General features: G+C 49.2%; 1 protein-coding gene across 7 annotated transcripts in view; it reads right to left on the bottom strand.

Moving 5' to 3' along the window:
* Positions 1–13,026, bottom strand: part of Fgr (FGR proto-oncogene, Src family tyrosine kinase) — a 23,284-nt gene extending 10,258 nt beyond the window's left edge. The window contains exons 1-5 of one of the 7 annotated variants that reach the window (XM_015485426.1): positions 12,871–13,026; positions 3,700–3,762; positions 2,534–2,766; positions 1,897–1,999; positions 569–667 (exon numbers count right to left, since the gene is read on the bottom strand). In XM_015485426.1, the coding sequence (XP_015340912.1) occupies positions 569–667; positions 1,897–1,999; positions 2,534–2,753 (422 nt within the window). In that variant the 5' untranslated portion in view covers positions 2,754–2,766; positions 3,700–3,762; positions 12,871–13,026. Of the gene's footprint in view, positions 1–568; positions 668–1,896; positions 2,000–2,533; positions 2,767–3,699; positions 3,765–4,328; positions 4,474–12,870 lie in introns of those variants that run through there. The other 6 variants (XM_015485428.1, XM_015485427.2, XM_048816021.1 and 3 more) reach the window with 6 other exon arrangements.
* Positions 13,027–18,587: the final 5,561 nt, after the last annotated feature.

Raw genomic sequence — 18,587 nt, 5'->3', positions numbered from 1 at the left:
TTTTTTTTTTTTTTTTTTTTTTTTTGTGGTACTGGGGATTGAACCCAGGGGCACTTAACCACTGAACCACATCCCCAGCCCTTTTTTGTATTTTATTTAGAGACAGGGTCTCGCCAAGTTGCTTAGCTTCTTGCTAAATGGCTGAGGCTGGCTTTGAATTCACAATCATCCTGCCTCAGCCTCCCAAGCTGCTGGGATTACAGGCATGTGCCACCATGCCTGGTTCCACTTTATAGTTCTTTAAAGCTCACACACAGTTGCCATCATTGAGAGGCCAGGCAATTGCTGCAGGACTATCTGGCTTCATACAGCAGCTCTGCAGCTCACTAGCCATGTGGACACTGAGCCTCAGCTTCCTCATTTGTAAAAGAGGTAATAATAGAAGCACTTTAAAGAGCATCCAGCACACAATACCTGCTATATATGCATTATTCACTATTATTTTCATCATTATTGTCTCATTTTATTCCCACAGTAACCTTACAAAAGTGTAGACAAGTGGGCAGGCTCAGAGTTTGGACTCCAGGATCTTATCCGTAGGGCCGGCCTCCCCGCCTTCCCCACTCACTCTTCAGCTTGGATGGAGTCCACAGGAGCCACATAGTTGCTGGGGATGTAGCCAGTTTGTCCGGAGCTGAGAGACCGTGCCTCCCACCAGTCACCTTCACTGCAGGCATAGAACAGGGTGGTGAAGGGGTAGTCAGCAGCAGCTCCAACCCCTGGGGCACACCGAAGCCAGACAGGGCCATGCTGATTGGTGGATACTGGCCCTGCCAACCCCTCATCTAGGGACTCCCCCATCTGGATCAGCTCTGCTCCCAGCCACTGCAGCTGTCCCAGGAGGGCTATTCTCTGAAGAAGGAATCAGTTTGAGGACATCTGGATCTCCTGGCTTCTTTTCTCTCGCTCCTTACCTGGGCAGGAGTGAGTCAGCTAACTAGGTCTCTTGCCCCACTGATGCTCCCCCACCAATGGTTTTATATTTCCTTCTAGATAAAATCCAGACAGCTCATTCTTCTTCTTTTTTTATTTCCTTCTAGATAAAATCCAGACAGCTCATTCTTCTTCTTTTTTCCTTCCCCATGCTGGGTATGGAACCCAGGACCCAGCACATTCATTCCCAGCCCCTGGATCTCAATCTTTATGATCCGACTAGACCTAACTGCTTGGTGGTTTTCAGAAGTCATCATTTATTCTCATTCTCTCTTCCTCCTTTCTCACCTCTTCCTTCACTCTTGGTTAATTTCTCTAATCTCATCTTAAAAATCATCTCCTCCAGGAAGCCTGCCCTGAGCACCACTACCCTGGACACCAAGTTTGGTGTTCTTTTGTGTTCATATTTCCTCATGTTCCCTCCACCCACAAAGTAGTCACCCACGTTTGTTTTTGTTTTTTTGGATGTGTATGGTTCTGGGGGGGAACCCTGGAGCACTCTATTACTGACTTACACCCTTAGCCGGCCTGCTCCCTCCCTCCCTTCCCTTCTCTTTCCTTTCTTCCTTCCTTCCGACCCTCCTTCCCTCCTTCCTTCCTTCCTTCCTTCCTTCCTTCCATTTTTTCTTTCGAGACAGGATCTTGCTAAGTTGCTCAGGCTGGCTTTGAACTCGTGGCCCTCCTGCCTCAACCTCTGTAGATGGGATTAACCCCACCTCTGCCACCATGATCACCCAGTGTTTTTTGTTTGGTTTGGTTTTTCAATGCTGGGAATGGAACCCAAAACCCTGCATATGATAGACAAGTGCTCTACCACTGAGCTGCACTCCCAGGGGTTTTATTTTCATGCATATGTGTCCCCAACTTGTCTGAAGCTTTCTGAAGACAGGGACCAGATAGAACTCTTCTGGGGTCTTGCTCCCAGCCCGCCTGGGGCCTGAACTAAGTGGCCTGGTCACTTACGTGTTGTTCAGGATGTGGAACTTCTCGCCCTTGGTGAAGGTAAGGTCATCCTCTGTCCGGGCCTCATAGTCATACAGGGCAATGAACATGGTCACCCCGGTCCCTGCAGAGTCAGGGTTGCTCAGTAGAATAGGGAACAGAACAGAGCACCAAGGGTGCTGCACACTGAGATTCCTATTCCCCAGCCAGGCACTGTGCCTCCCCACTGCCACAGAGCCCCAATTTTGCCAGAGGCCTTTGGAATCCAGTGGATTTTTGGATTCAAAATTCACCTTGGCCCCTACATGGATTTAGGATACATAGCTTCATGCCCTTCTTACCCTGGAGAGTCCCCAAATTGTCTACTTTTCCTCTTCCCCACCAAGAAGACCCCCCCCCAACCTGGGAAGTGGCACCCGAGAGGCCAGAGGCATCTGTCATTGAGGTGCCTCTCTCAGATGAGAACAGAGCTCCATCTCCCTCTCAGACTGGGGTTTCAGGGTAGGGCTGTGCACACTCCCTCAATCTGGGTAAGCTTGAGAGGACAGCTGCATCTTCCACATTAGTCTGGAAGCTTCTAAGGACAAGTCCACATGTCCCCTTCCCTCAGTTTCTCTTAGGACCCAGGAAGCACCTGTCTCCAGGCCTCTGGACTCACCTGAAATGCCCCTGATGGTGCCACTATCAAGGAAGGCAGGGCTGGTGGGCTGGGGGGTAAAGTTGTTATAATTGGGGATTTGGGCAAAGGAGGGTGCAGGCCGGGCCTGAGTGGGGTCAGGGCCATAGCGATCTGCAGCCCCATAGCTCTTGAAGTCCCCTTCCAGGCCAGCATCTTCCTTGGGCCCCGGCTCCAACTTCTTGCAGAACACACAGCCCATTCCAGGAACCCTGCTGCAGAATGGGGGTGTGCCTCACTCAGGGGCCCTTGCCAAGTGCACCACCCTATGCACACATGTGTGCACGGGCACACACACATGCACACACACTTGCATAGGCACCAAACTCCCACTCAAGGGCCTGGATTAGGATCCTCCCTAGTAAGGGACAAAGATGCAGCAGGGCCATTTTGGGGTCTGCCTTCATGTGTTTGAATAGAGTGTGTCTCCTCAGTGCTTGTCTCCCCGCCCCCTCAAGTCCACATCCCTGGGGCTGATGTTTTACATTGGATGGTGCTGTGTAGGTTTACATATTTTTGCCTCCCATTGCTTTGAAATGTTGTTTCTGCGACTCCTTCTGGGTGCTTGTGCATGTGTCTTTGTGTGTCTCTAAGTGTGTTTAATTGTGTGCGTGCAGTTCCTGGTGAACATCTGTATGTGCAGGTTGGTGTGTACAGAGTTTGTGTAAAGGTCTGCAAGTGTGTCTGGCTATGTGTGTGCACATCCATATGAGCGTGTGAGTATGTGTTTCTGTGTGAGTGTCAGTCTGTGTGTGTGCGCGTGTGTTCGGGTCTGTATGAGCCGGTGTCTCTGGTCTGTGTGTCTGTGACCATGAACACAGCTCTGGGTGGAAGCTTATGGGCTTGTCTCTGTGCGTGCCTGTGTGTGTGTGTCTGTGTGTCTGTGTCTGCATGTTTGCGTGTAAGTGTGTATGAGAGCTGTGTGTCTGCACCTGGAGATTCCCTGCAGAGGGGGATCAAGGCCATTTCCTGTCGTGGGTCCAGCCTCAGGCCTCTCAAGCTGCCTCATTCTGGCTCACCCATCCGTTACCTAGCAACAGGGCCCTTGTAGGAGGAGGGGGCTGTGAGGCGGTTGTGGGGCCAGGAAGGCCACCCCCACCCTGTTTCCTGACCCTAAAAGCCTTAGTCCTCCCCCCTCCCCCACTCACCCCACAGGCCCTGACTCCTGGGTCAGTAGGGCTGCTGCATCGTCCTTGGGAGGGGCTGGAGACCTGAGGGTGAGACAGAAGGACATGAAAGATGAAGGTCCTGCCAATGTTCCTGGCAGCCAGCTGCCCGGCTCCTGCCCTCTTCAGGAAGCCAGAAGGTCTGGGCTCCACCCCAGCATGACTTCTGCCTTCATTTTCCATCCCACCACCCCTGGTACACTTACACATCCACCCTCTCACATAGGCCACACCACCCACACCAACTCTCTCACACTCGGATCCCCCTGACACCAACACATGAACACACACACCAGCACACAGTCACACAACACCACTCACAGCATATGCTTGCGTGAGTGTGCTTGCCAACACCACCACACACCAGCACAGCTCCAACAAGCCCAGGCTCTGATGCACGACAGCCCCCACACACGTCCACAGGCGTGGATGCCTCCCAGGTTAACAGACTCTCACACTCAGACGCTCATATTTTTGTATTTAGACCCATCTCTCTAACTGGATTTCTATCAAGCTATGCTCAGCTCCCTGGAACCTTGCCTCTGCTCCCGGCCTGGGCAAACCCCAGCAGCCCTAGGATCTCTGGTGCCAGAACAAAAGCAGACACCTACCTCCAGAGCTCCACTCCTAACCGCACATCAGAGAAAGGTTTAGGGCAGCAGTTAGGGCCAGTAGTCCCCTGGGGAGCTCCCCAAATGAACCAAGCCTTCCCTAGCAATAGTGTCCTCTGAGCAACAGGGTAGGGAGGTCATTGAGCAAGGGGTCCCCACCCCTCCTCCTCTGGGCCAGAAATTCTGCCATTGCAACACTCAGAGAGGAACTGGCTGGGGAGAGGGCTCTGTTTCCCAAGATGTAAGAGGAATGGAGAGCTGTAGGGTGGGGCCATCTCAAAGAACCCGTTTCCCCGAGAGGGGTCTGAAGATCTCGGAGATAGGGGGGCTCTAACTTGCCTCCTTTGGCCCCCTCTTGCCCTCCTCTATAAAGAGACTCTTCCTCTTTTCTCAGAATCCTGCCCTTCTAAACCAACACCACCAGTCTTTTCCAGGAGACCTTCGTACATCTAACAGGTTCAGTTGCCTGTGGACAGTTCTGTCAGACCAGTGGCCAGACCTCTGTCCTAGCCCCACCAGCCCCTCTCACCCTTCACTGGAACTGTTCTCTCATGGGGCGGAGGGTGACACCCATGTGGTGAACTGTGAGGACAGTTGTGGTGAGAGGTCTGCCCTAAAATAGGCCCCGTTCTCTAGACTCCCACTGAGACCTTTGCCCCAGGACCCTTCTGTGAAACCACTGTCTGCAAGGCTGGGTTGCAATGTGGTTGGGGCAGGGGAGAGAATAAAGGAGGAAGGGAAGGAGACGTCTAGGTTCGAGTTGAAGGAACTTTAGGGAAGGTGAGAGGAGAGATGGGATGGATATGAAAGCAAGGGTTCCAAGGTAAGAATGAAGGTCTTCTCACAGGAAGACAAACACACACCTCAAAAGCTGCACCGAGCTAACGCCAACCCACACAGGCCTCTTGACACATTCTTGGACAGTGTCTCAGCTGCATACCACACATCATACAGACTCTGAGCTCCTCTGTGCTGATTCCCAGACACATACATCTTCAAGTGTTCACACGCCACATATACACGAATTTCCAGCCCTCATCCGTCTGTACATAGACACACACACACAGCCTCTCCACAAGAACAGTAAATATGGCTGGCTTCTGTAATTCCAGCAACCTGGGAGACTGAGGTAGGAGGATTGAAGGTTCAAGGCCAGCCTCAGCAATTTAGTGAGGCCCTAGGCATCTTAGTGAGATCTTGTCTCAAAAAAAAAAAAAAAAAAAAAAAAAACTGGGGATTTGGCTCAGTGGTTAAGTGCCCTTGCCCTTGGGATCAATTCTTAGTACAAAAAAAAAAAAAACAAAAAAACCAGCAAAATATGGAATTTATAGTATTTTCTATGTAGCTGCCAGTATGTTAAACTGTACCAATACCACCTCACAACTACCCTATAATTTTATTTTTTTTTTGTACCGGGGATTGAAATCAGGGGCACTCAACCTCTGAACCACATCCGCCCTATCTTGTATTTTATTTAGAGACAGGGTCTCACTGAGTTGCTTAGCACCTCACCATTTCTGAGGCTGGCTTGCACTTGCTATCCTCCTGTCTCAGCCTCCCGAGTCGCTGGGATTACAGGCATGCGCCACCGTGCCCGGCCTAATTTTAAATATTTTTTAAAATTCTTTTTAGATGTAGATGGACACAATAGCTTTATTTCATTTATTTATTTATTTATTTTTGTAGTGCTAAGGATCAAACCCAGTTCCTCACATATCTTAGGCAAGCGCTCTACCACTGAGCTCCAACTGCAGCCCCTAAATTTAAATATTTTTATTATTGCTGAGGCAACTCCCAGGCACAGAGAGGCTTAGAAAGTTGTCCAAGATCACCCAGATGTGTCTTGGCATTTGACTCCAAAATCTGAGCTGTCAACCAATCCTCTCTATTCCCTGTCACAGATATAGGTAGTTGCAGCCATTTCTACAAATAAATGTGTGCAAATTCAGAGCCCAGATAGGGACACACATAGATTACATAGCCTTCTTCTTGAGACAGCCCCGCACAGCTCTCCTCTATAGGATACAAATTTATACAACTCTGGGGTCCACACATAGCTACACTGTTCTCACTTCCAAATAATACTCAGGTGCAGATTGCCACAGCATATCTCTACAGTCCAAGGGGAGCCGCAGATTCTGCATTCCTGGTATGGGGGTAGGGAACAAGACCAAAAGCTAGTGGGCCGAGGAGGAGCCCTGATAGGGCTGATGTTTGGCCAGCAGGCAGAAGTGGGCAGCTCTCAGGGCTTTATCACACCCAGACTTGAGGGGACCCATCTGGGCCTGGCTCTTGGGACCAGTATGCTAAGGGGCTGAGAGGCTGTGGGACACAGGGTTTGGCATCTGCAAGGCCTTAGAGAGGGGTCATATTGCATGTGACCATACTCATGTTTTTTTTTTTTTTCTTCTTCTTTTTTCTATCTTTCCTTCTTTTTTGGTACCAGGAATTGAACCCAGGGGCTCTAACACTGAGCCACATCCCCAGCCCTATTTTGTATTTTATTTAGAGACAGGGTCTCACTGAGTTGCTTAGAGTCTTGCTAAATCGCTAAGGCTGGCTTTGAACTCTCTGTCCTCCTGCCTCAGCTTTCCAAGCCACTGAGATTACAGGCATGCACCACTGCACCTGGCAGCTCATGTGGTTTTTTTTTTTTTTTTTTCGGTGGTGCTGAGGATTGAACCCAGGGCCTTGTGCCTGCAAGGCAAGCACTCTACCAACTGAGCTATGTACCCACCCCCGACTCCCAAGTAGTTTTTGTCAGAGAGAAAAAGATGAGAAAGACAGCGAGAGAGAGAGAGAGAGAGAGAGAGAGAGAGAGAGAGAGAGAGAGAGAGAGAGAACGCAGGGGTGGGGTGGGCAAAGACTGAGAGAGAAATAAAGAAAGATAAAAAAAATCTAAAAAGCCAGAGAGACAGAGGATGGGAGAAAAAAAATCAAGCCCTGATTTGTAGCATTTGCTGATGTCCCTGGTGTAAATATTCCCACCATGGCTGACTTAAGGCTACTGAAGTGACTTCTGGGAGGCAGAGCTGGAAAGGGATGCAGAGAATCAGCTCCCCTCAGCCAGTACCAGGCAGCTCCCGCCCGTCACCACCAGAGAGAGACCCAAAAAAAATGCAAAAAAGAAAAGTGGAGACAGAAATGCAAGGTAGAAAGAAGAGCAATGGAGAGATAGAAACAGAAAAAGAGAAAGGAAAAGATGAAAAGAAAGGTCAGTGACAGAAAACTAAAGAGACTAAAGAGCCGGAGGTGGTGGGGAGGGAACAGGACTAGAGAAAGCAGGCTGTGTCCTCTCTGCTCAGGCATCTGCATGAGAATAGCCCCCAGGACTCTTTGCCCCTAGCTCTGATCCCAACTCTCCTGCCACCAATTCTCTAGGGAGTGATTAGACTTCCTCAAAGTCTGGATGACACACATTATTAGTAAAAATGTGCTAATTTATTAAACATTTACATAGTGGTTGGCATCATGCCATGCAATTCCTATGCATGATCTCAGTTGGTGACCTTATGAAATAGGTTTATTTATTTTAATTTTTAAGTTGTTGATGGACCTTATTTTATTTATTCACTTATATGAGATGTTGAGAATCGAACTAGTGCCTCACATGTACTAGGCAGGTGCTTTACTACTCAGCTACAGCCCCAGCTTGGTAGATTTTATTTTTAAGCTTTATTTTACAGAAAGGAAACTGAGGCACAGCTGTTAGTAACTTGCCCAAGATTACATTTGCAGCAGGAGGTCAATCATTTGGTTCCAAAGCCCACCTAGGCACTGTTCTATTTTGTGGTTCTAGTAGAAGCAAGGATGTGTGTCCCTTTATGAGTGCCTGCTGTGTGCCAGGCCCTATGCTATATGCTCTATATTGTGGTTATGGCCCAGAGAGAGAAACTGATCTGCTGTGTTTCTTTTCTGGGAGACTCTGAATTGGCTACCTGCTATCACCAGAAAGGGAGTGACTCAAAGAATGGCCACCAGCATTCTGGGCACTGCAGGACCTGGAGCCTATTTGTGAATTTTTTGTGTGTGCGTACTGGGAATCAAACCCAGGGCCATGTGTATGCTAAGCACATACTCTACCACTGAGCTATAACCCGTGTCCAGAGTATGTTCCTTGAACATCTGGTTAACAGGAATAGGTTCTCAGAGCCCCATCAGGATCTAAATCAGATTACAGGTTTCAGAGCTGAGATCCAACCTTAGATCACGGTACTCCCTAACTTCAACATCCACCCCTGGGTGACCCTCTCTAGGTCTGTTCTTCAGATGAACATCAAGGCCTCAGAGTCTCAATTTTCTTGTCTGCACCTTCCACGCAGAACTGTTGTGAGAACTTCATGTGACAAAGCTCTTGCTTAGTGTGCAGTGGCTAAGATAGGCTGAGACCCACCAAAGCAGAGTAGCATGGCTTCCAGGAACACTTGTTAATCTACTCTCCTCTTGTGTGCAGGTGGGCAGTGACTTGCCTGTCACAAAGCCAGGCAGAAGATTCAAAGCCAGGACTATTCAGTCCAGAGTTCTGTTCCTGGCACTGTGGTGGTGTTCTCCAAAGCCCAAGCAAGATCATGCTGTCCCTAAATGGTGAATTTCATTCTCCCTACTCAACCCCTGGACAACTGAAAACATCATCCCTGACATGTCACATGGCAGCTAACCACCCAGCAGGGAATCTGTCTCCCACTCATCCCTACCTTATACATAGGAGCTCCAGGCCCACCCATCTTTTTTTTTTTTTGTACTAGGGATTGAACTCAGGGGCACTCAGCCACGGAGCCACACCCACAGCCCTATTTTGTATTTTATATTATTTTTTGTACTGAGGATTGAACTCAGAGGCACTGGACCACTGAGCCACATCCCCAGCCCTATTTTGTCTTTTATTTAGAGACAGGGTCTGACTGAGTTGCTTAGCGCCTCATCATTGCTGAGGCTGGCTTTGAACTCACAATTCTCCTGTCTCAGCCTGCAGAGCTGCTGGGATTACAGGCATGAGCCTCTGAGCCCGGCTCCAGCCATCCTTTTTTGAGGGCCATACTTCCCAAAGGCCTTCAAGGCTTTGATGTAGGCACAGGATGTCCTGCCCTCTCAACCCCTGCCAAGGATCTGGGGATCAGGAGACAGATTAAGGCTCATATTCTACTCCTGCCTGACAACTAGCTTGAGATATTGGGCAATTCATCTCTCTGAATTGACGTTTTTTTGCCTATAAAACAGGAATACAAATTTCTACCTCACTGGGTTGCTCCTGAGCATCAAATGCTGTCAAGCCCCTGACATATGAGGCTCCCAGTAGGTGCTCAATGAACTTTCACTTCCTTCCTGTCCCTTTGAAGAAGGGGGGGCGGGGGGTATTGTAGGGGGAGAGGTGAGAATGCAAGATTGGGCGGGGTTGAGAAGAAAGAGAAGTTCCCAAGCAAGGTGGGAGTGCCTAGCACGCCTGGGGATTTCACCAAAAGGGAACTGGGACTTGGGGCAGTGGCAGGAAACCACCATCCTGCAAGAGTTCCGGCTTCTCCTCAGGCTCCTGGCTAAGCAGGGGCAGGCCCTAGGCTGGAGGGGCAGAAGTAAGTCTAAGGTCTGCAGACTCCCCCATCCCTCTCAAGCCCTGAGCCCTCACTGAGGGCTTCCATCCTCGCCTGCAGTCCTCTCACTGAGTCCTGCCACCCACATGACTCAAGGGCCCTTACTGAGCCCTCATTTCCCTCACTGAGGCCCTCAGCTCTCAACCCTCTTGTATCTCAACCTTCCTCTCTTGAGGCCTCACAGCCCTCCCCACCCCTGAATGTGCAGAGGCTAAGACTTACCCCATGAGACGCACCCTATCACCCCTGATAAGGCCAGGGGAGTGTGTAAGTGCACATGCGTGTGTGTGTCTGTGTATAAGTGAGGCCTCTCTGTGACACACTAGTTCTACCCTCCACATGGTCCTGAGGATAGAAGCTGAGTTTTTTTCTACATTCTTCTGGGTAAAATTTTTTTCCACCTATCACTGAAAATCTGCTCACTAACCTCTAAAACAGGGGTCTTTTGATCCTGCTGGCTTGAGACTCAGGAGAATGGAAACCATGAGTAGTTTGGGGGGAATTGAGGGAATCAGATCTAGGTTCCACAGGTGGCCAAATGGGAAGTGCCCCCAGGGGTCCTGCTGGGGTAGGGTGGGAGGCATCTTGCCCTCTCCTATCTTGGCCAACCCAGTCTGCTCTGTATGGAAAAGGCTTTGGCTCCTCCTTCCTTTCCCAGATCTGGATTTCCATACCCATCGTGCCAAGGTCTGGCCATTTCCTTTGGCACATCAGCCCCAGGTGGCTACAGAGAACACCCAAACAACCACATATAAGCTCCAGGCTCAAGCTCATTTACTCAAAGCCCAAACCAAACTCACTAAGTCTCACACCCTCACTCACAGCTTCATACCCACTGCTGAGAAGGAGCTAACCTTAAACCCATGGGCCCTGCCTTTTCCTCCCCATTCCACCATCCCCCTCTCCAGAGGCCATATGAGTTTAATCAAGAATGGAATGGGGCTGGACACTTTGGCACACACCTGTAATCCCAGTGGCTCCAGAGGCTGAGGCAGGAGGATCACAGAGTTCAAAGCCAGCCTCAGCAAAAGTGAGGTGCTAAGCAACTCAGTGAGACCCTGTCTCTAAATAAAATATAAAAGAAGGCTGGGGATGTGGCTCAGTGGCTGAGTGCCCTTGAGTTCAATACCCTATACCTAAAAAAAAAAAAAAAAAAAGGAATGGGGACTCAGGCCTCGGCTCTGGCTACTTCCTGCACCATAATAAAATGAGATACCCTGGATTCAGGGCCTCTACTGCTGGCCCTGCAAGACACTGACTTCCAAATCTGCATCCATCCATGAAATGGCAACAGAGCCCTGCTCTTCAATCCCTACCACAAACCTAAAGATGCAAAGGCCTCAAGATCCCTGAGAGACCATAGGCCTGAGGGGCAGCCAACCTGATGTGGCGCATGGAGGATAGGGACAGATCCCAAACCCTGCTGGGATCCCTAGAATGAATTCTCAGCAGATCCACAGTAGATGCCAACTGTGTGCTGCTGGTCTCTGGAGGTGCTGTCAGTAAGACCCAGGCTTTCGGCTCCCCCATCAGGTTTTGAGAAGGTGAAGGACAGTGATAACCTTAACCCCTTCAGCAAAAGCGCTTTATCTGTAATCCCAGCTAGAGGCAGACTGAGGCAGAGGATTCCAGGGCCAGGCCAGTCTAGGCAATTTAGCAAGACCCTGACCCCAAATAAAATAAAAAGGGCTGGGGATGTAGCTCAGAAGTAGAGCTTTAGCCTAGCCCGCCTGAGGCCCTGGGCTCAATCTCCAGTAGAGCAAAACAAAACAAAAACTGCTTTTCTGCAGGTGATTCACAAGGGGGAGAAATAATTTCTCCGCATAGTTCAAATGAGGAAGAGACTGAGAGAAGTCCTGTAACTTGCCTTTAGTCACACATCAATTAAGAACCCAATCTTGCTAAGAACCCAGCTCTCTGAGACTGCAGATCCCTCACCCCAGGATCCCTGAAACCTGAATGCCATCTCCACACTCCTCGGTTGGGCAGCATGCCCCCGACTGAGGATCCAAAACCCGGACGAAAGCGGGACCAAAGGGGGCCGCCAGCAGCGAGCCTGCAGTGACCCAGCGCCCGCTGGCCTCTCCGCCCTCTCGTTGCCATGGAAACAGCCCCTCCAGGCATTCGCGGTCAAAGGCAGGATTTCCGTCGGGGCGGCCAGCAATTCCCGGATCCCGAGGGGAATGCGGACCTAGACCGCTACTGCCGGCGGGGAGGGGGCGCCTCGAGAGGCCGGTCCCTGCTGAGGGCGGGGACTTCCCCAGGAAGCTGGGACCCACGGCTCTAGCGCCTTGAAGGAATCCCCTGCCACCGGAGCCCGCCCACCACTGCCGGACCCGAGGGTCTGGGGGCTGCAGTCGTGGCCGCCTCGCCTACCTCGCCGGCCACCGGCCTCTCCCCGACTTCTGCCGATTCCGGACAAGGGGCATTCCTGGACCCCCGGGACTATGCCCAGTACTGCGTCCTCCACAAATCACCCTCCTTGACTCCCTTCCCGTGAACTCCCGCGCCGGATCCTCCCAGGACCCTCCACCTAGTCCCCCTCTGTCAGAGCTCTCAGCGTCTCCCTAATTTCTCACTCTCAAAGTCCCCTCCACTTCTCCCACAAGACCATTTTGGGGTTCCCCTGAGCCCCTTCCCTTGACTCTGCCTGCTTCCCAAAGTCTATCAACCTCACTCCCTAGGTTCCCTACATTCTCCCCATCAGACCTTTTGGGGGAGTCTCTTTAGTTTGCTTTCTCCATATTTTCTCAGCTCTCTCCCCAAATATTAAAAGCCTCACTCTGCAGGTCTCCAGTGTTCCTCCTTAAGCCCTTTAGGGGTGGTATCCCTGGCGGTCAGCTCCCTGAGTCTGCTCCCCAAGTGCAAGCTCATCCCCCGGCGATCTAGAGTGTCCCTGCCGGAGCGGGAGGGGCACCACCTGCCCTTCCCAGCCCCCACCTGTCACGGCCGCCTACCTGGTCCCAGGGGAGCCCGCTTCTGACCGACCTGGGGCGACCCAGCCCCGGTTCCCAGAAGCCACAAGTGCTGACGTGGGGGAGAAGTGGGGTGCTGCCCGCCTCTGCCCGCTGCCCCTTCTGGGCAGAGAGGAGGAAGCTGCCTCGGACTTCTCTCTTATTGCGGTAGCGGCGGCGGCGGGGAGAATTCGCAGTCACGCCCCATCCCCAAGCCAGCAGCCCGCAGCTGGGAGGGGCCCCCAGATCCCGGCCTGCCCGCCCCCACTTTCCTCCTTCCCGGGTTACCTGGGGTCGGCTCTCCCAGCCCCCTCCCCACACCCCAGCCCCTCCCTGCGACCTGAATGCTCTGCGACGCCTTCCCAAAGGCGCCCTCTCCAAAGGGAGAGGTTTCTCACCCCCAAGAAGCACCTGCTCATTTAGAATCATTGTAGTGGAGATCAATTGTCGCTTTTCTTTGTCACTGAGAGACCCCCCCACACACACACACATACACACTTCTTTTCCTGCTGGTAAAATTGGGAACCAGATCAGAACTGGCCTTACACAAGTTCTCAAAGAGTTGACCTTCGACTGCTGTCACCAGAGCCACCGTGGATCCTGTCACCATGCCTTGCCTTCCCCCTTCCTTAGGAGGTGGGGAGGAGGGAAGACCCTGCCCTTAAGAAACTGCTTTTCAGAGGAATACATTCTCAGGCCACAGTCACACGCCCAAGTTTTAGAAAACCTGGATGCCATCCTTTATCATCATTCCAGCCTTTCCTACTAAGGATCCCTGATCCCTGCCCATCCTGGGATCCACACCCTTCCCCACTGTTACTTCTTCAGCTTTAAACCGAGGACCAGGAAAAGTGCTCCTGTCTGGGGAGGAAGAGGGGGGCCTGAGAGGGTTGTTAAGAGGAAAAAATATATGGGGTGGTGGTGGAGGGGAGTAAACACAAAGGTGGGGCAATTGATTGTAGGCAATGACACCATGACTTTGGCTTTAGAATGAAAAACTGGGATAGGTGTGTTTCTATAAAAGGGCAAGGGTGTGTGTACAGCAGTGAGTCCCATATGACTTTAGGGTGACGGCAAGTGGTGGGATGTAGATAAGAATGCTTTCTCTTAGGAAAATGGAAGAGAGATGAGGAAGACGTCAAGAAAGTCAGTGGAGATGCAAGGACTTTGGAAGGGTGGCCTTGCCCTGGCTGGGCAGCTTACCTCCACCACTGAGCACCTCCTGACTCCTCACTGGTTCACATGTTTTATTTACAAATAAACATTTATCACTGCCTGTCAGGTGCCAGCTTTAGGGAACGCAGAAATGAAAGAGACTGGTCCCTGCTCTTGGGGGAGCTTCCAGGCTATCAGGCTTGCTCTGTCATCCTTCAAGTTCTGGCTCACAGGCATCTCCAGGAGGTCTTCCTTGATGGCTGCCCTCATCCCCAGCAGAGCACTCAGCAACCCCTGCCTGGTATGTCACTGGCCCAAGGGGGTGGGCGAGAAGGATGTTTTCCTCAAGGTCAGGACTGCTCACTTCAATGCCTCCAGTGCCCAAGCAGGTCCTGGCAGAGTAGCAGTCTTTCTGGGCATCGGAATACACAAATCAGCCAAAGAACAAAAAATTAACAGATAAGGGCTGAGTTGTAGCTCAGTGGTAGACCCTTTGCCTAGCACGTGTGAGGCACTAGGTTTGAGTCTCAGCACTGCATATAAGTGAATAAATAAAATAAAGGTCCATCAAAAACTTAAAATTAAAAAAAAAGAATAGGTAAAGAAATGAAAGTCCAGTGAAAAATAAATAATTAAAGGTAAGAATGAAGAAATTGAATGAAAGAACAAAATTGATGCTGTTTTTTATAATTTATTTATAATAAATACATATTTGTATGTATGTGGAGGGTGCTTGGGTTAAACTCAGACATGCTTTACCACCCAGCTACATTCCCCAGCTCTTAATTTTTATTTTATGGGGCTGGGGATGTGGCTCAAGCGGTGGCGATCCTCAGCACCACATACAAAACTAAGTTGTTGTATCCGCTGATAACTAAAAAAAAATAAATATTAAAATTCTCTCTCTCTCTCTCCCTCTCTCACTCTCTTTAAAAAAAACATGCATCTCAATTTTCACACTTCTTAACTTTATTAAAAAATTTATTTTATTTTTTTTAATGGAAAGCATATTTTTAAATTTTATTTATTTATTTATTTATTTTGGTACCAGGGATTGAACCCAGGGGAGCTCAACCACTGACCTACATCCTCCACCCTTTTTTGCAGGGGAGGGAGATACCAGGGATTGAACTCAGAGGCACTTGACCACCTGAGTCACATCCCCAGCTCTATTTTGTGGTTTATTTAGAGACAGAGTCTCACTGAGTTGCTTAGCACCTCACTTTTGCTTAGGCTGTTTTTGAACTTGTGATCCTCTTGCCTCAGCCTCCAGAGCCACTGAGATTATTGGCGGGTGCCACATCACCCAGCAAGCTCTTTATTTTTTATTTCAGTTCTCACTAAGTTGTTGAAGCTGGCAGCAAACTTGTGATCTTCCTGCCTCAGCCTTCTGAGTCACTGAAATTACAGGCATGGGCCACCACACCCTGCTTTTTTATTTATTTATTTATTTATTGCAGGGCTGGAGATTGAACCTGTGGCCTCATTAATGCTAGGCAAGTATTCTACTATTGAGTTACACCCCCTAGTTCTTTTTATTTCTTATTTTGGGTCATGGTTTACCTAAGTGGAGGCTGGCCTTGAATTTGAAATCCTCCTCCTTAGCCTCCTGAGTAACTAGGATGACAGGCATATGTCACAGCACTCAGCTTGACTGTCCTTTTTAAAATATGTATTGGATCACATTTCTTCCTTGTTTAAACTCTCCCAGTGATTCACTTTTCATTCTCATTAGAATTATAAAAAAATAAAATATAATACAATAATTAAAAAAATATCCAAAGACTTTGTCATGACTTGCCCCCGTCCCTTTCCAGTCCCATAATGAACCATCTCCCGCTTTAGCTCCAACAGAATCCTTTTCCTAGAACACATTGAATGTTTGCCTCTGAGCTTTCTTGCACATTGTTCCCTTTTCCCAGGACACTCTTCCCCTTGCTCTTCACAGTCCTGATTCCTTTCCATTCTTCAGTGGTAGCGCCATCTCCTCCCAGAGTGTTTCTTGACCACCTCAGCTAAGGAGGTCTCCTTATTCTGGGTCTTTGCACCTGCTTTCTCCTCTTCTTGGCCTTCACCATCTGGAATCGTGTATCTCTGTGTGGAGCTCTGACCTCAGGAGACACCTGTAGTACTCAGCACAGAGATGGGGCTTTCTAGACTCTCACTCACTCATTCAGAATAATCAGTTAGGAACAGATGTGGGAACCAGACTGTCTGGTTTGTAGAGCAGCTCTGCCTCTTCCTAGCTCCATGACCTTGGACAAGCTCCTACCTCGGTTTCCTCATCCATAAAATGGGGATAACAGTAGACCCCACCTCACAGAAGTCTTAGGAGAAATCAAAGAGCTGTTATATTAGTGCTTGCCACAGAGTAAACATCATGCACATGTTTGTTTTCATTCATTCATTCAGCCAAACCTCAAACCTTTGGGTCACTGGTGGCTGTGCCCAGTCCCTGTCCCCGGTATGGCACAGGACAAAGCACGAGCATAGAGGCCACAGGAGGAGCCTTTTGAAACCGCCCACTCTCTGACCACAGTCTTCTTTCCTTATAGCTCTATGCTCACATGTTCCTTTAAAACAATTCAAAAACTGTTGCAAAAATCAAAAATCAAAGCCTATTTCCCATCTGCTCATCCCTTTCCTTCTATTCTCACTTCTGCTTTCAACCAGCCTAGATTCTCTTGTCCATCCTTACATCCCTTCTTTGCAAAAATCCTGCCCTGCCCTGACACCTCTCCCTCCTGTGTGCTTTCTGGAAAGCTCTGTCCTGCAGGAGTCTGGCCTTCCTCCTTCCCTCAGGGAGGAGGGGAACACTACATGCTCTGCAGACAGGGTCAAAAGGAAACTAACAGGCCCAGCTGTGCTTTGGTGCGGTTCCCAGTGAACTGTCTCTGAATCTCAGCCCAGATGGCCAGGACACACCCTTAATTCTGTCCTCCAACTTCCCACTCCTTTTCCATCCAGGTGGCCTCTGCATCCTCTCACCCTCAGAGGACTCCACACTTGTAATCCTTTTTCTTACACCACATACTGTCTCTCATGCTCACAGCATTATCTTCTTAGCATATCAACATGTTCTAGACTCTCCAATTTCAAAGAAAACAAATTTAAAAATTAAGGATCTATCCTTCCTTTTCAGGATGATGGTGTTCATTTGTGGCTGATGAGGGAAAGCACTTCTTTGGAGAAAAATGCCAGTTAGATGTGAGCACATGGTAAGAGGGTGGCTGCCTACAGGTGGAGAGAAGAGGCCTTAGGATGAACTCTGCCCTGCCAGCACCTTGATCCTGAACTTCGAAGTCTCCAGGACTGTAAGAAAATAAATTTCTGTTATTTAAGCAAAGAAAGAAAATGCAAGACGCCAGCTGGTAACATAAAAGGAATGTGAGAAATAGAACAATTGTTTTGTAATCTCAATTAAATCATTGATTTAGGGCTGTAGGCATAGCTCAGTGGTAGAGTGTTTGCCTAGCGTGCAGGAGGCCCTGGTTTTAAGCTCTAATTCCTATAAATAAACAAAGATCATTGATGTGAGGAACTGTCAATGATGCTGTCGTAGTCTTCTTGGGCTGCCATAACGTAATACCACAGACTCGGGGGCTTAAATAACAGAAATGCGTTTTCCTACAGTTATGGAGGCCAGAAGTCCTAGATCAAGGCCCAGCAAGGTGGGTTTCTGGTATGGGCTCTCTTCCTGACTCGCAAATGGCCACCTTTTCACAATGTCCTCACATCACAGAGAGAAAGCCGGGGTGTGAGAGAGAGCTCTCTCTGGTATCTCTTCTTGTAAGTACATTCATCTATCAGGTCTTCATTTATCCTTTTTTAAAAAATATATTTTTGAGTTGTAGATGGAACAATGCCTTTATTTTAGTTGTTCATTTTTATGTGGTGCTAAGGATCCAACCCAGTGCTTCACACATGTTAGGCAAGCACTTTACCACTGAGCCACAACTCCAGCCCTTCATTTATCCTTAATTGCTTATGTTAAATGCGATTTCTCCAAATATAGTCATATTGGGGATTAGGGATTCGACATATGAATGAGGGGCAAAATTCAGTTTGTAGCAGGTGTTAAGATAGCTAGGTAAGCACTGGGGTTGTGGCTCAGTGATAGAATGCTTACCTAGCACGTGAGAGGCAACTGGGTTCAAACCCCAGCACCACATTAAAAAAAAAAAAAAAAACGCTAGGGGGAAAGGTCATAAAGAACAGTATGCTGGCTGGGACACAGTGGTACATATAATCCCAAAGACCAGTAGGCTGAGGCAGGAGGATCACAAATTTGAGGCCAGCCTCAGCAACTCAGCAAAAGCCTGTCCCAAAATAAAAAAATGAAAAGTACTGGTGATGTAGCTCAGTAGTAAAGCATCTCTGGGTTCAATTCTCAGTAGCACAGGAAAAAGAAAAAAAAAAAAAGGAATAGCATGTTGGTACAGTTCCAGAGGAGCCCCACATAGATGACTTGGTATTAGCAAAGTTGATTTCTCCCTTTCAATGAATGGCTCATCTGGCCCGGTGATGTGGTGCCTACCTGTAATCCCAAGGAATCAGGAGGCTGA

The sequence above is a fragment of the Marmota marmota genome, unplaced genomic scaffold (genome assembly GCF_001458135.2).
Source record: "Marmota marmota marmota unplaced genomic scaffold, marMar, whole genome shotgun sequence".
Lineage (NCBI taxonomy): Eukaryota > Metazoa > Chordata > Mammalia > Rodentia > Sciuridae > Marmota > Marmota marmota.
The sequence above is the reverse complement of the archived record's forward strand: the minus strand, read 5'-3'. Positions and strand labels throughout refer to the sequence as shown.